This window comes from Phocoena sinus, chromosome 12 (genome assembly GCF_008692025.1).
Source record: "Phocoena sinus isolate mPhoSin1 chromosome 12, mPhoSin1.pri, whole genome shotgun sequence".
In the NCBI taxonomy this organism is placed as follows: Eukaryota; Metazoa; Chordata; class Mammalia; order Artiodactyla; family Phocoenidae; genus Phocoena; species Phocoena sinus.
Window position 1 is genome coordinate 15,593,748 of NC_045774.1, and position 16,133 is coordinate 15,609,880.

The 16,133-nt window shown below is 44.1% G+C and overlaps 1 protein-coding gene across 1 annotated transcript in view; it reads right to left on the bottom strand.

Annotated features, from left to right (window-relative positions):
- Nucleotides 1-6,317: 6,317 nt before the first annotated feature.
- Nucleotides 6,318-16,133, bottom strand: part of PPP1R14C (protein phosphatase 1 regulatory inhibitor subunit 14C) — an 86,418-nt gene continuing 76,602 nt past the window's right edge. The window contains exon 4 of the mRNA XM_032651272.1: nt 6,318-7,895. Coding sequence (XP_032507163.1) covers nt 7,821-7,895 — 75 coding nt within the window. The 3' untranslated portion in view covers nt 6,318-7,820. The remainder of the gene's footprint in view (nt 7,896-16,133) is intronic.

A 16,133-nucleotide genomic window follows, 5' to 3' on the forward strand; every position in this document is an offset into this window, starting at 1 on the left:
ATTTAGTTTTGCTATTTAAAATTTTTTAATTATGAGAGATGCCCTTACTTTGTTTGGGGAGGCTTACATCACAAGATGGGAGCCAAAAGACGTGATGGCCCATACACAGCCCTCACACACCCAGACCCTCCCCCTCAATAAGGAATCTGACAAAAGCAAAGATGATTAAAGTTTAAGATCCCTACCAAGAGTATGTGCTGGTTAACTTGAAGGAGAACAAATGTCTGATTGTTGGGTCTCTGATGAATGTGGTGGAGGGTTGTGATGTGGAGGAGGGCGGGGGCGCAGGGGCCCCCCCTATGGCTGCTGAAAACTCTTCTAGTAGGTGCTGCTAACCCCCTTATAATAACCTAAGCTTGCTTCCTATAGGAGTCTTTCTTATGAAAGTGGCACTAAGGGAACTATATTCAATATCATGTGATAATTCATAATGGAAAAGAATTTTAAAAAGAATGTGTATATATATCTATGTATGACTGAATCACTTTGCTGTACAGCAGAAATTAACACAAAATCGTAAATCAACTATATTTCAATAAAAAAAACAAATAAAATTAGCGGCACTATAGCTTGGCCTCAGGGCCACCATTTAAAATGAAAGGGGGAGGGCTTCCCTGGTGGCGCAGTGGTTGGGAGTCCGCCTGCCGATGCAGGGGGCGCGGGTTCGTGCCCCGATCCAGGAGGATCCCGCGTGCCGCGGAGCGGCTGGGCCCATGAGCCGTGGCCGCTGGGCCTGCGCGTCCGGAGCGTGTGCTCCGTGGCGGGAGGGGCCGCAGCAGTGAGAGGCCCGCGTACCGCAAGAAAACAAAACAAAGGAAACAAAAAAAAAAAAAATGAAAGGGAGAGACCAGAGGCGGCAGCAACATTATTATTATTTTTTTTTTTTGCGGTACGCAGGCCTCTCATTGTTGTGGCCTCTCCCGTTGCGAAGCACAGGCTCCAGACGCGCAGGCTCAGTAGTTGTGGCTCACGGGCCTAGTTGCTCTGCAGCATGTGGGATCTTCGCGGACCGGGGCACGAACCCGCGTCCACTGCATCGGCAGGCGGACTCTCAACCACTGCGCCACCAGGGAAGCCCGACAGCAACGTTATTTTAAAAACCTGAAATGCACAGCGTGGTGGGCAAGCTCCATCCACTTTCCTGAGGAGACAATCCCATCTGACAACTACAGGTAATTTAAAAGCTCTTGCGTTATGAGAGCCTACTGTTTATCACAGGGAACTCGACTCAGTGCTCTGTGGTGACCTAAATGGGAAGGAAATCCAAAAAAACAGGGGATATATGTATACATACAACTGATTCACTTTGCTGTACAGCATAAAATGACACAGCAGTGTAAAGCAGCTATACTCCAATAAAACAGAAACAATAAATAAATAAATAAATAAAAGCTCTTGCAAAGCCTTGGGTGGAAAACCAATGCAATTTCCAGACTCAACCAATCCCGTATAAAGATCTGAAGAGTTAGTCATAAAACATCCATGGCAGACATCAACATTTACTTCCCCAATTACTCATAAATAACCCCCAAGGACTTTTCACTGAAACTCTGACAACATAAAAATAATGACCCCCTGAGTAATGAAGTTAGTTTTTGAGGGAGTTGACTGGATTAATGATTGGTTATCAGTTTAAAACCTCTTCATTTCTGCTCGTTTTTCCCCAGACGATCATCACTGAATTAACATTCAGTATGATATCTGTTGTTGGCAATAAAATGGGAGTTTCAACTCTTAAAGGGTTTCTGCCTTCAGGGTCTGCAGCTCATTAGAAATATTGCTTTGTCTGGTTCATCCTATACATGGATGAGTCATTCTCGATATCAGGGAGGTGGAAGGGTGGGAGACTGCTTAAGTAAGGGCAATTTCTGTTCCGAACATTAAATGTACAGCCTGCTTGTAGAGTGGCTTTATGAAGTATCTTTCACGTTTCCTCCACATAAAGATCATAAATTACGAAGCAGCACCTTGGATTAAATGAGACTCATGATAAAACACGAGCAAAAAGAGCAATTAAGAGCTTCCTCCTGGGTTCCCTGGTGGCACAGTGGTTGAGAATCTGTCTGCTAATGCAGGGGACACGGGTTCGAGCCCTGGTCTGGGAAGATCCCACATGCTGCAGAGCAGCTAGGCCCGTGAGCCACAACTACTGAGCCTGCGCGTCTGGAGCCTGTGCTTCTCAACAAGAGAGGCCGCGACAGTGAGAGGCCCACGCACCGCGATGAAGAGTGGCCCCCACTAGCCGCAGCTGGAGAAAGCCCTCGCACAGAAACGAAGACCCAACACAGCCAAAAATAAATAAATAAATTTATTTAAAAGCTCAGGAAAAAAAAAAAGAGCTTCCTCCTAGAAGTTATAAAATATTTTATGGAATTTAAATTCCCGGCCCAAATATAACACAATAACTTTCTTTCTTTGCACACCTAGGAAACAACAGAAGAATGTACAGAAAAGTGGTTTGTTCACGGCCAGGGCACCATTCTTATCCTTTCTTCCCTCGGTTTTTTTCCCAGGGACAGGATGATGAAGTGTGGACTTTTCTTCCACTCCTTGCTCTGCCTTGCACACCAGTGTTCACATGCTTGTCTTTCACGTGTTTGCTTGTTTGATGACCTAAACAAGATGCTAGAAGGGATGGGAGAGGAAGGAGGAGGAAAGGTATTTCTCCAGGTGTTCTGTCAGTCCCGGGTGTGCACAGATTAGGATTTGGCCGTTGAAGCAGACCTGTGAAGTGGAGCCTGTTGAAGCTAAATCCACACCAAAGGCTTGTGATCCTCAGAACCATGGGTGGAACGCCCCACAAAAAGCAGAAGAGGACAGGGACGTGGAACCCACCTCCCGAACGAGCCAGTGTGTGAGTGAGACGGGACCAGCCCCACTGGCTTCCCTTAGTTCCCCGACCAGGAATCGAACCCGCGCGCCCTGCATTGGAAGCATGGAGTCTCAATCACTGGACCACCAAGGAAGTCCCCGGAACCTGCATCTTTTATAATGGGCAGTAAGCTCATGTGCTTTTTGCTTTAGAGGGAGAAACAATCTCTATCCTCCAAGGCTGTTTGCTGCACATACAAACATATTGAAAACATTTGTCCATAACTAAGGCAATGTCTGCCCACAAACATGCAGAAACATGAGAGACCTGCGTAGAACTGTCTCCTTACAAGGATAACACTGAATTTATATATGTGTGTGTGTGTGTGTGTATAAATGTGATCAAGTCAACAGCACTAACATTAAAAGTGCCCTTTTTAAAATCCCCATGTTTGATAGGACTTCCTACCTCTAGAATCCACCAAAACAAGGTGAACCCCAACCAGCAAGGTCATTTAATACACCCTACTTGAAGAGCCTAAAGCCAAAGGTAATATGTAGCAGAGATAAATCTGGCCTTATTTATTCAATGGAGCCAATAAAAGCACCAGAAAAACAGATTTCCAGGACCTAATTTGCAGTCGTTCTCGTATCAGTACTCTACTGAGATGCCCGTCTGCTGTGCTGTGGTGGGAACATCCACACAGCCGAGAGGTGAACGGTCCAGTCTTACACAAACAATTCATCCCCAGGCAAGCAACACCACAGTGGCATCAGAACCCTTAAGAAGTGAAGCATTTCCAGCCCTTGCGTCTGAGTCGGGGTGGAAGGGAACTCCATGAAGTCTGGACTGTTCTTTCTTGCTCACAGAAGACCGTGAGAAGCCACCTGATTTTCACAGGCAGGTTACAAACACATAGCTAGTTCCGTCCCGAATTCCAAAGGGAATGGCACTAGCTCCCAGTAGTAACTCTCCAGGATCCTTTGGGTTGAAATAAATTCAAGGAAGAAGAAAAGAGCAATGTGGAAAATCACCGGTCCCCCCTGTCTGTGTCCAGTTTGAAACTGGCCTTCCCAAAGTTCCAATTACCAAATACACTGAGTTCTTCTGTGTTTTCGGACAGACCACAGACAAGGGGTCCTCCCCACCCACAGTACTTCCCCGCCAAGCTACCTTAAGCCATTTGAGCCATCAAAGGGTCCTGAGGCTAGTGCCCAAAGCAGGGGTGAAAGGAGGGGGATGACAGGGGTGGGAGGAAGCTCCTGCAAAGTGCCTACACTCAGGGAAGGTCCCCGAGAAGCAGAGGGAAACCCCAGCACCTTTGACTCAGAAGCAAAAATGAGGTGGGAGCAGGGGAGTGTCGATCAGCAGTCACACGAACAGGTGGCTCTGGGCCTGGGCGTCTCAACGAGCAACACCCGAGGGGCAGCAAAAAGAACAAGCTCAATCCCAGTGGGCTGGGCGTGGAGCAATGCCCAGGGCAGCACTGAGCCACAGGGCAAACATCTGGCTCCCACTCTGACTGTGGAAAGGGACAAGCTCATCTCCCAGATGCTCCCCAACCTGCATCTCCAGGTGTGGGCCTAGTGCTCGGCTGGCTATCTCTTGGCTGTGGCCCCTCCTCTGTACCCCTCCATGAAATGGTAGTCATGACTCAAAAAGGGCTCATGTTCCCAACCATTTAGTCTTCTTGGAAAGAGCCTGATGTAACCACTGATGAAAGGGCACTCCATGCCAAGCTGCTAAGGCCAAGCCCAGGAGCTTTTTGTTAGGGGAGAAGGCATAAGAGCCCGGAAACAGAGGAGGGGCCGCGGTACAGAGCCTGGCTGCCCTACAGCTCGGGAGCCCTTCGTTCTCAGGACTGAGAGAGAACCGGGCAGGTGGCCGAGGACCCCTCCGACCACAGAGCCTCCCCACGCGCCCCCGCCAGCTCGGGGGCCCGGCTCACTGTAGATGGAGTTCCCAGCTTTCACTCCTGTACGTGGCACTGAGAGTAACCCCTGTAAGAGGCAGATAAGCCTAATGGTCAAAGGGTTTGAATCTCAGCTCTGTAACTGTGTGACCTCGGGTAAGCTGCTTAACCTTTCTGAGTTGATTTTCTAATCTGTAAAGTGAGGATAATGCAACGCACCTCATGAGATTAATGTCGAGATTTAATGAGATAAGGCAGGTAAGCACTTAGCACAATGATCAAGAAATGGGAACTATTATTATGATTGTTGTAAATGGACACCACTCCGTAAAGTTTAAACTTAGATTCACCAGTGTTCGAGTGATCACTGGGCCAGGAGTTGGCTACTTTGGAGTCATTTTCCTAGTCCTGTGCTTTAATTCCCCTCCAGTAGAAAACACAAGGAGAAATAGATAATGTGCTCACGTCACAGCTGCCACCTGCCGTGACAGCACAAGCAGGATGCCGTGTGATCAGACGTGTGCATCAGACTACACAAGAATGACCCAGTGGCCCAGGGCCGCTCCACCTGGGGACCTTAAAAAATGCCTAAGCTCTGCTCCTACAAATTCTGATTAAGTTGGTCAGGACTGGGGTCTAGGCATCAGCTGTTTTCAAAGCTTCCCAGGTGATTCAAACGTACACTCAGGTCTAAGAATCACTCTCCTAGCTGGGAAGGAAACAGTTGAGTTTTCTTGAAGAATCTTTTATCATATTTATTCAATTGACAAACACCAGGGGCTTGATTTACAAGACCCAGTTCTAACCTCAAGGATCCTAGAGTCGAACAGAAGAGATAACAGGTGAACAGCCAGCAGTAATACCGTGGAGACATGCCACGAAGCTGTGCACACACTTAGCAGGGGTCCAATCCAGCTCTCCAGAGAGAGCCTGTTGGTGGAGAGTGTGTTCCAGACCCAGGCAATAGTTTTAGCAAAGCTTTGGAGGAAAAAAATACAGAGAACCTTCCACACACCCCAAGCTTGTGGCTTGAGCGCTCAGGGGAGTCAGGGGATGCCAGTCCCTGAGCAAGGGCAGGGAGGAAAGGCAGGCAATGTGTGATGTGGTAGGATCAGAGGCCTTTGGAGGAAAAGTTCATTCTTATTTCCTCTGAAGACCGTAACCTGGGCTGGTCAAGCCTAACAGAAGTCCTGCAAATTCTGATTTTTCTGTACTCACAGGGTGCACGGGTTTCTAACAGTAATTGGAATATCTGAGTAATCTGAAATCTTGAGGATTTACACCAGATGGGCAAAAGGGAGTTTTAGTGAAATGCAAGGGGCATGGCCTGAGAGAGGGTTGGACTAGAAGGCAGGCAGGGCCAAGGGCACAGAGTCACTTTCTGTTTCCTTCTCAAGCCGGGGATGTGTCCCAGCCCCTTTGCTTTCACTGCCTGATCTGGAGACACCTCAGGTGAGGTCTAGGATCAAATGACAGAAGACCTGAAAATGAAAAGCTAGATACAAGTGCTTGGTACCCTTGTCCGCAGAGCATCTAACAAAGTGAAATCATCACGTCAATGTTGTTTTTTCCAAGGCAAACACGTAAGCAGAATTGTAAGCAGCTTCATTTATTTGCGTAAATAGCTTGTAAATAAATCATTGGTAAACATTACAAAATTAAATACATTTTCAAAAGCTTGCCAGTGTACATAAAATTCACAAACATAGTTCTTTTAAAAAATAAAATATGTTCAGAGCACCCTTGATATAAAATGCCTGACCCCTGTCCTCTGACAGGGCCACCTAGAGACACCTTACAGTATGGGGGGTTTCTGTGGGGAGGCAGTGGGGACCTCCTGGAGGAAAGCAGGAGTTTCTCCTCTGACCTTTGACCCCGCCCACATCCATCTGCATTTTGATCCTTCTCCAAGGATCTGGTATAGAACTGAGAGGGGCAGGGTAGGCATCCCAGGCTCCGCTCCAAGCAAAGGGATCAGGGTGCACAATTAGGGCCAGAGTCCTCACCACACGCCACTGAGAGAAGCCAGAAATGAAATCTCCACCACGCTTCCAAACCAGCAAATGCTCCTGTATCCACTCTCTTGAGAGGAGGTGAGGCTTTCTCCCTTTTACACCTGCTCATCACTCAGCTCACCCCACCCGGGTCTGATGCTGCCCGGGCACCGAAGTGACCAGAACTACTTCTAAGGAGGAAGAAACTTAATCTGCTCACTTCCTTATGACCTGCTTTCATGGAGAGAGAATAATACATAGTATTTGGTTGAAAGCAGAGGATGAATTGCTACGCGGCGCTTCCTTGTTCCACTGCAAAACACCACTCAGGTAGCGTGGGCATTTCTCTAGAAATCTGAATAAACATTCAAAGAAAGGGTTCAGAAAACTTGAATAATACCACAAATGAGGCAATAAGTACATAACCTGGCAAAGCATCCGATTAACAAAATGATACAAAGTCCATAAATTAAGCCCTTGACCGATTCCACATTGTTGTAGTGTAGCTCATTAAAATAACGGATACACTGAATTCTTTCACTTTGGTGCATAAAGTGAACGTCGTAGGTCTCCAGCACTCACGCGAAGAATACCGAGTGGCCTCGTGAAAACATACGTGCCGTGACCTCCAATGAAAGGACGACCACAAGTGTATTCCATCAATGTGAAATAAAACTCACATCAACACGTTAACTTAGTTGCCTGAAGATATATACAAGCACGAGAAATTCAACTTCTGAGTCAAACGTACAACTTCAGAAAAAAGTCTAAGAAAACCATCATCCCCGTATAGTTAGGTCCTAAACATCTGGTTTCTCCAAGAAGATGCCTGGCCCAGCCCAGCCCTGTGTGTCTGCCTGGTTTGTCAATCCCTGGTTGGGCTGAAACCAGAGTGGTGACGTCTTTGCTATTAAAATATTACACCATCAAAACCTTTAAAAACAACAACAAAAAAGTAACATTCCTGAATAAATGTCTAATAGATACCACCCCTCCCTACCCCCAAAAAAGTTGCTCATAAGGACAACTATTCTTTAATAAAAGTCTTCGTGAAGTCGGAATCCCTTCTTGGGTCTCCAGGAGAGCTCCACCTCGTCCGGAATTATACAGTCTTCTTCTGTGGGGGGCTCAGTTTCCTCATGCCTCTTACCCGGGAGAGCAGCTCCTTGATAAATTCCTAAGAGATCAGAAGAAGTTATTATGAGGGAGTCACGCTATTAAAATTTGGGTTTAAAATCTGCTTGAAGTCATTGATGTCAACTGCGGTTAACCTTAGTTGATGAGCTTAGCTGGGCGTGTTAACTCAACTGGTGCAATATGGGACATTTTTAAACAAACGAAGATGCTTAACCTTCACACCATCCTGCTTTCTCACTGTTGTACTCTTTAGAGAGAAAACCAAGCTGCCTTTATTCACTGACATTAACCACTTGGCCCCTGGAGGCCTTTGTGGCTTGTATCAATGCCTCCCAACCTTTACTAAGTCTTTAATCCGTGCATACAAATCGCCTGGGGAGCATGTAGACTCTGAATGAGTAGGTCTGGTTAGGGCTGAAGATTTTGCATTTCCAACTGGTTGCCGAGCGATGCCAGTGTTAGTCTCTGGACCACACCCGAAATAGCAAGACTAGACCAGTGGTCTTCAAATTTGAGTGCACATCAGAATCACTGGTTGTGGGGGGACCTTATTATATAAACCAAAGAGTGCTGGGCCCACTCCCAGAGTTACTGACTCAGTAGGTCTGGGGTGCGGCCTGAGAATTTGCATTTCTAACTGGCTCCCAGGTGACACCTATGCTTCTGGTCTCAGAATATTCCTGAGAACCACTGGTCTAGATCACAGTAGGAGTCTCTTGACTTTATTTGACTACAAATCACAGTTTGAAAAGAAAAACAGACACGTTTACATTTACAGCCCAGTACGTACAAAAACATACCTGAAGTAAGAATTTAAAGAATGAATACTTACTATATGCCATGCACCCTATCGTTCCTATTCTGTTCTAATTTCATTTAAAAGGTAATGTTGGGGGAGACCCACTAAAATGATGTCGTGACTATTCATGGATGAAAACCCAAAGATTAAATAAAGGACAACCTAGAATGCTTCCCACTTTAAACCCTCAGCAATCTTTCATTGTTGCCTCATGTATTAAAGTTTTTGCCTACCAAATGTCACGTTTATTAGATAACAATTACTTTGTCCTCCTTTTTTATATTTGTTGAAGCAAAGCTGACAGCCAGTCAGACTTTCTGATCAGCAAAGGACAGCCAGTGCACGACAGAACTGTGCACAGTAGGGCATCCCAGAGCAAAAACACTAAGGAGGCTTCCTCGCCGTCACGGCCTCTGAAAACCAGCTCTCAGACAATCTCGCCTACCAATTACAACCCCTAGTCACAGCACCCAGACTAAATGATCCCTGTGCTTCTCTCCAGCTCTAAAACACAATCTGCTTAAATAGTTAATATTTTATTAGCCACCACGATTTCTTTTTTTAATAATCTTTTTGCTATTATAAAAATAACGTGCTTTTTCTAGAAAATACAAACCAGCAAAAATTACTCTTCAGAATGAACCACTATTAACATATTTTCTTCTATGGAAATTATTTTTACCTAATTAAGATCATACTGTATAAATATATCTTTTTTTCACTTAGCATCATGTCAAGGCTTTTTCCCACAACATTAGTCTTTTTAAAAATTAATTTTAATGGTTATACGGTCCTTCATTATATGGATGTTCTACAGTCTGCTTAATTCCTCCATCACTGGACATTTGGTTGGTTCCTGGCTTTTCAAAATTATAAATAATGCCACAATTAACATCTTTGTGTATAAATCTCTCTCTGCAATTTGGATTATTCCCTTTGGAGAGCTATCCAGTAGTAGGTCAAAGGACATAAACATTTTAATCACCACTGTTTCTGAACTTGGACACAATGGAATACATGGGAGGTAAAATGACACCCTATTTTAGTTTTCTGAACACAACTTTTATCTAATTTAAGAACTTTCTAGGATGAAATAATGTCAAATTTCCCCACTTGTATTTTCCCCACTTACATTCAATTTTCATTTTGTAAAGTTAAATGCATTTCCTGTTGCCCCCTTTACCATGTGGTTTAAACAATACATAGGATACTGAGCGTACAGTTTTAATTTCATTGTTTTTGCAATCTGTTACTCAAATGACTGCTGTGAAAATTTCAGCACTGGAGTGTAGTTTTCCTTTCCCTTTTTTTTTTTGAAGCAAAGGTCAAAATCACAAACCTTATCATTTATCTTAACTCTGGTCATATTTCTGCACTATTTTAATAACATGTTTTTCATAAAGACCATTATAAAAATAAAGACTAAAATCACATAAGGAATAATGTACCCTAAACTACAGACCCTTCTTCTTCAAGAGAAAAGCGATTTGGTAATTTAAATCAAATTCAAATTTTCTCCAAAAATTGGTCATACATAAATCTCAGTGATTAAAAAGTTTAAATAATGCATCTTATATTTATGATATATTGACATTAATGAAAAACGCTAATTTTAAGTTTTATATTAATGCAATCTATATGTCTATAACTTAATATAACTGTATTGTACATATTTTAAACCATTCAATAAATTTGCACAATGAGATGTTCAGTTAAGTTAAAAAATAGCAAGACGAATATTGATTCTTCAGAGAGAAACTTGATAACACCACTTGCACAGAAGGATTCTGTTGATCACAGATGATTCTCAAAGAAGATTCAAGGATCTCTAATCAAAAATAATTGGCTTCCCTGGTGGCGCAGTGGTTGAGAGTCCGCCTGCCAATGCAGGGCACGCGGGTTCGTGCCCCGGTTCGGGAAGATCCCACATGCCGCGGAGCGGCTGGGCCCGTGAGCCATGGCCACTGAGCCTGCGCGTCCGGAGCCTGTGCTCCGCAGAGGGAGAGGCCACAACAGTGAGAGGCCCGCGTACCGCAAAAAAAAAAAAAAATATATTGACTGATGGGTCTTGGCTTATATTACTCAAAAATACTTTATATAAGTAACAACATATCTCATTCACTTCCAAAACAGATCACTTGGACTTGGGTTGGGGACACTACTTTAGTCAAAGAAGGACTGCCCCTTTGAAGAAATGACTTCTGAGTTGAAACTTGAATTAATAAAGAGAGCCAGCTTGAAGAAGATCTGGGGTCTGGGTCATGGCATGTGGGCAGAGTTACTGCAGAGAAACAAGCAAGGAAGTGGGTGTGCCTGGTACAGAAAGGCCAAGGTGAGCGTGATGGGCGCCATGCTGGAGGTGCGAGGGCTAGCTCACCAGGACCTTGTAGGCCACAGTAAGGCCACGAGGGAGTATCCTCGGTGTAATGGAAGACCACTGGAGGCTTTAAGTAGAGAAGCAACATCGTCTGGTTTAGGGTTTTAAAAGATCCCTTTGGCTGCTATGTGGAGAATGAGTTTTATGAAGACAAGAGTGAAAGAGAGATCGGTTTGGAGCTGTTGCAATGGTCCAGGCAAGGGATGCCAGTGGCTTAGAGTAAGTCCATGGAAGCCAAAATGGAAATAAATGGGTAGATCTGAGATCCATTTCAGAGGCAGAACCTAGACCTTGCTGCTGGACTGAGAGTGGGAGTAGGTGCAGGGAACAGGCACAGGAACAAAGGAAATGAAGGTCACTCATCCTTAGCAGAACACTGGCAGAGGGTGGTGATGATTACTGAGATGGGGGGTAACTGGAGGAAGAAAACAACAAGTTTACAGACTTGAGTTGCCTAGTAGGTACCTGAGGGTAAGTGTCAAGAAGTCAGATAAATGTAACTTCAGGTCTCAGCTCATGGCTGAAGACATAAATATGGGCATCACCAGCATCTAGATCAGTGGCTTTCACCTAAAAACAAAAAAAAAACCCTAAAAATCTCTATGTGATCTATCCACGGTTATAGCAACCTAGTACACAGAGATGCAAGAAGGAAACAAAAGTTTTCTGTAAAAACGTAACTTTTACTACATGTGAGATATTTTCTATTCTATTTCATCTTTTGAAAAAACTACAGGTCAAGACCACTTAATGGTTACCACCCATAGTTTGTAAACACAATGATCTAGACCCAGGCTATTCAATACAGCAGCCCCTAACCACAGGTGGCTATTTCAATTTAAACTAATTAAAATAAATAAAAATTAAAATTCACTTCCTTGGTCACAGTAGCCACATTTCAAATACTCAATAACCATATACATCTAGTGGCTACCACATTGGACAATGCAGATATAGGGTTTTTCCATCATCTCGGAAAATTCTATCGAACAGCACAAGATGACAATACTTGGAATCAAAAGCCAGCTGAGAAAACTTTGGAGGAAAGTGTACACAGAGAGGAAGAAAAGGCCAAAACCAAGGCCAGAGGCCCTCTAACAAGTGAGATCTGGCAAAAGAGTCGGAGCCAGCAAAGGACACCTTAAAAAGAAGAACCAATGAGATAGGGGAGAACTCAAGAAAGTGTGCTGTTTTAGTTTATTTTTAAAATGTTTAAAAAATGTTTTTAACTGAAGTATAGTTGATTTACAATATTGTGAAGAAAGTGTGCGGTTAAAGCCAACAGAAGGAATTGCTGATGAGAGGCTGAATCAGTCAAAGACAGAGCTATTGGATGAGGCAAGAAAGGGGCCACTGTGTCCTGGAGGAGAGAAGTTTCGGTAGAATGGTTGGGATAGAAGCTCTCAACACTAAAAGGATTCCAGGGACTTTTCTGTAAACAGCTTTATTAAAATGTAATTGTTATGCCATAAATTAGACATATTTAAAGTATAAAATTACTATGAGCATACCATCTGTACAGTGAACATAATGGACCCATCCAATACCTCCAGCAGTTTCTTCATTTCCCTTGGCAATCCCTCCCTCCTCTCCCTATTCCTCCTACCCCAGGAAAACACTGATCTTTTTTCTGTCACTATAGATTAGTTTGCATTTTTCCCGAGTTTTCTATAAACAGAATTGTAACACTATATACTTTTTAGTCTGGCTTCTTTAGCTCAGCATAATTATTTTGAGGTTCAGTGATACTGTTGCATGTGTTAATAGTTCATTTCTTTTGTACTGCCAAGTGGCATGCCACTTTAGAGACGTATCACAACTTGTTTACCCATTCACCTGTGGATGGAAATTTGAGTTATTCCCAGTTTGGGGCTATTACAGATAAAGTTGCTAAAACATCACGTACAAGTCTTTGTATGAAATATGCTTCCATTTATTTTGGGTAAATACCTAGGAGTGGAATGGCTGGGTCATTGATCTATTTATGTGTCTGTCCTTACACCAATACCACCGTCTTGATAAGTATAGATTTTTATAAGAAGTCCTAAAATCAGGTAATGTTAATCAGCCAAATTTATTAATCTTTTTCAAAACTATTCTAGGTCCCTTAAATTTCCTTAATAATTTTAGAGTTATTTAGCTTGTAAATGCCTACCAATAAAAACCTGCTGGGTTCTCACTGAGACTGCATTAAATCTATAGATCAATTTGGAGAGAACGGACATCTTAACAATAATGAATCTTCTCACCCATGAAAATGGTATATCTCTACACCCATCTAAGTCTGGTTTAAGCAACATTTTGTGGTTTTCAGTGTACAAATATTACACATCTCCTGTCAGATTCATTCCTAAGTATTCAATATTTCATATTTATGTTATTGTGACTGGTATGCATTTATTTCAATTTTACATTGTTTGCTGCTAGTATCTAGAAATACAATCGATTTTTAAATATTTATCTTGTATCCTGCAAGCTTGCTGAACTCACTTATTAGTTCTAGTAACTTTTCTGTACACTCTATTGGATCTTCTACATACACAATCATGTTGTCTGTGAACAAAGACAGCCTAAGTGAGTATCAGCAGAAGAGACGATAAGTGTATTATAGTATATTAATACATAAGAATGTTATTGCTTTTTTCGGGAAAGACCATTGCCCTGCATTTGCAGTACTTGCGTTCTCTTGGGATTCCAAAAAACTTGATTTGGGGAGAGAAGAGAAGCCTCGCCTAACTTCTTTGCAGTTAACACTTAATTCTTTGGGGTCCTTTACTTGGCAAGGAGAGTTGGTAAAGTGAGTAATACACTACTTTTGGAAGATAAGCCTGGACAGTTTGAAAATGTTAAGTTTGGGCACAATTATTTAACCCTGGAACTGCACCTTAAAAGCCAGCAGAGTAATAGAATGTTCTGTTGCCCAGGAGCCCGCTGAAATTTTTTTTTTTTTTTTTTTTTGCGGTACGCGGGCCTCTCACTGTTGTGGCCTCTCCCTCTGCGGAGCACAGGCTCCGGACGCGCAGGCTCAGCGGCCATGGCTCATGGGCCCAGCCGTTCCGCGGCATGTGGGATCCTCCGGGACTGGGGCACGAACCCGCGTCCCCTGCATCGGCAGGCGGACTCTCAACCACTGCGCCACCAGGGAAGCCCGCCCACTGAAATTTATAAGGAATTCCAGAAGACACTTGAGTGTGGGCAGGTCTCCTAAGACAGTATAGTCGCAGGACCTGGGAGGCCCGGCGACCCTTTCAGGTTTCCTATGAGGTGAAGACTTGTCATAATGACACTAAGATATTGGCCTTTTTTTACCATTCTCAAATAAACAGAGGATTTTCTAAGGAGTGGAAAGCAGATGCCCATGAGAATCTAGATGTCTTACTAAAGAGATCCATGTCGGTTTCTAATGTATTCATGAATTAATAATAAAGATGACTATACACACTTTTTAAAATGTTACTGTACAGGAATGCAATAAAAATGAATAAACTAGAGCCTCCTGTATCAACATGGACAAATCTCACAAATCTCACGTTGGGCACAATAAGCAGGCTGAGAAAACTTGCAAAGTATCATTTATATAGTTAAAAAGCATGCAAGCTAATTCATGAGCACACGTGTCACTCCTACTTGGTTGCAAGGCTCCAACTCCTCTTTGTTTTCCTAGCGTGGAGCTTAATACACAGGAGGTGCTCAGCAAAGGTTTGCAAAGTAAAGAAATGTGTGTGTGAAGCAATTAATTCATACAGCTGAGGCATTAAAGTGAAGTAGCAGAGAGAGGCAACCCAAGAATCTTCGTATATCATTGGGGGAGGGTGGAATTGTACAAAGTATCAACTGGCTCCAGCTACCATGGAGGAAGGTTCTAGAGGGCCTCCTTTCAGCCCTGGAACATTAGGCCACCTGGGAGAGTCAGGGAAAAGGAGAAGCACTTGGAGAAGAGCGGAGCCTAGGATGCTGGGGGTGGAGGGGTCAGGGAGGCATGTGTGCGCGCACACACGTACAGAAGAGATCAAAGAAGCAACAGAAAGAAAAGAAACATTTCCAGTGACCCTGGAAACCTGACTTAATATGACATGCAGCCACCTGATTCACAGAGAGACTCCTAAGAGAGAAAGAAGCCAAAGTACACTTCTGAAGGGATCTGGCAGCATCAAGAGAACACAAGGTCCCTCCTCGCTCTGGAGTTTTGGCCGTGTGGCGCTGGCACAGGGCATGGCCTCGCAGTGGCCACACTCTCTCTGAGCTCTTGTCCCGGATCCCTCCTGGGTCCCATGGCTTTCAGCTGCCACCCCCTCCTGCCTGCTGGGGTCTGCGCCAGAGGCGGCAGATGGATGCGCATTTTGTAATTAACACCATAGGCAGGCGTCTGGGACCCTTCCCTAGTCGCTCAAAGCGAAGTGATTCATCCGTTACACTCAGTGATGACACTGCTCTGCGTTAAGGAAGGTGGGTCCAACGGAAAGGGGGAAAAGGAGAAGCCAGGGTATCACTGCAAGTCGCTGTTCTGTGCATGATTTAACTGCACTCATGTTCTTTCAAGCATTTCAAGTCATTGGAAAAGATAAACAAGACAAATGGATATTATGCGGTAGCCCTTCGATTGGAAGTATTTCCTGACAAAAGGACTTTCCAAAGAAATGCTTAAAACCGCAGCTCGGTGAATGGTGCCACCAACCACAGTGATCGTGTAGGTCATGCAAGCTCCAAACAAGGGCACCCAGCAGAATGCTGGATGCTCTACCTACTTGCCAGAAAAATGCCACCCACCCCTTACACGGAGTACCAACCGGGTGAGGAGAAGCAGCAAGGGAGGGTTCTGAAGCCTGGGATCCATGGGAGTCAGCGACTTCCCCGTGTGCTGCCTCCTCTTTGTCACCCCAATCAATGCACTAGTCATTTCCTAAAAATGCACGTTCACAGGCCCATCTGCCCCAGGTCCTGAGCCTCACTGCCAAACGACGGCAAATCAAGTCACCTCGTGCACGTTCTCCATAGCTACCTGACGCTTCTTTCCAAAAGCCTGACATCCAACAGATGACATGGGAATCAGGGAAGTAGTGATCGGGTGGAGAAAGAAGAATTTCTCTTTTTTTAAATTGAGA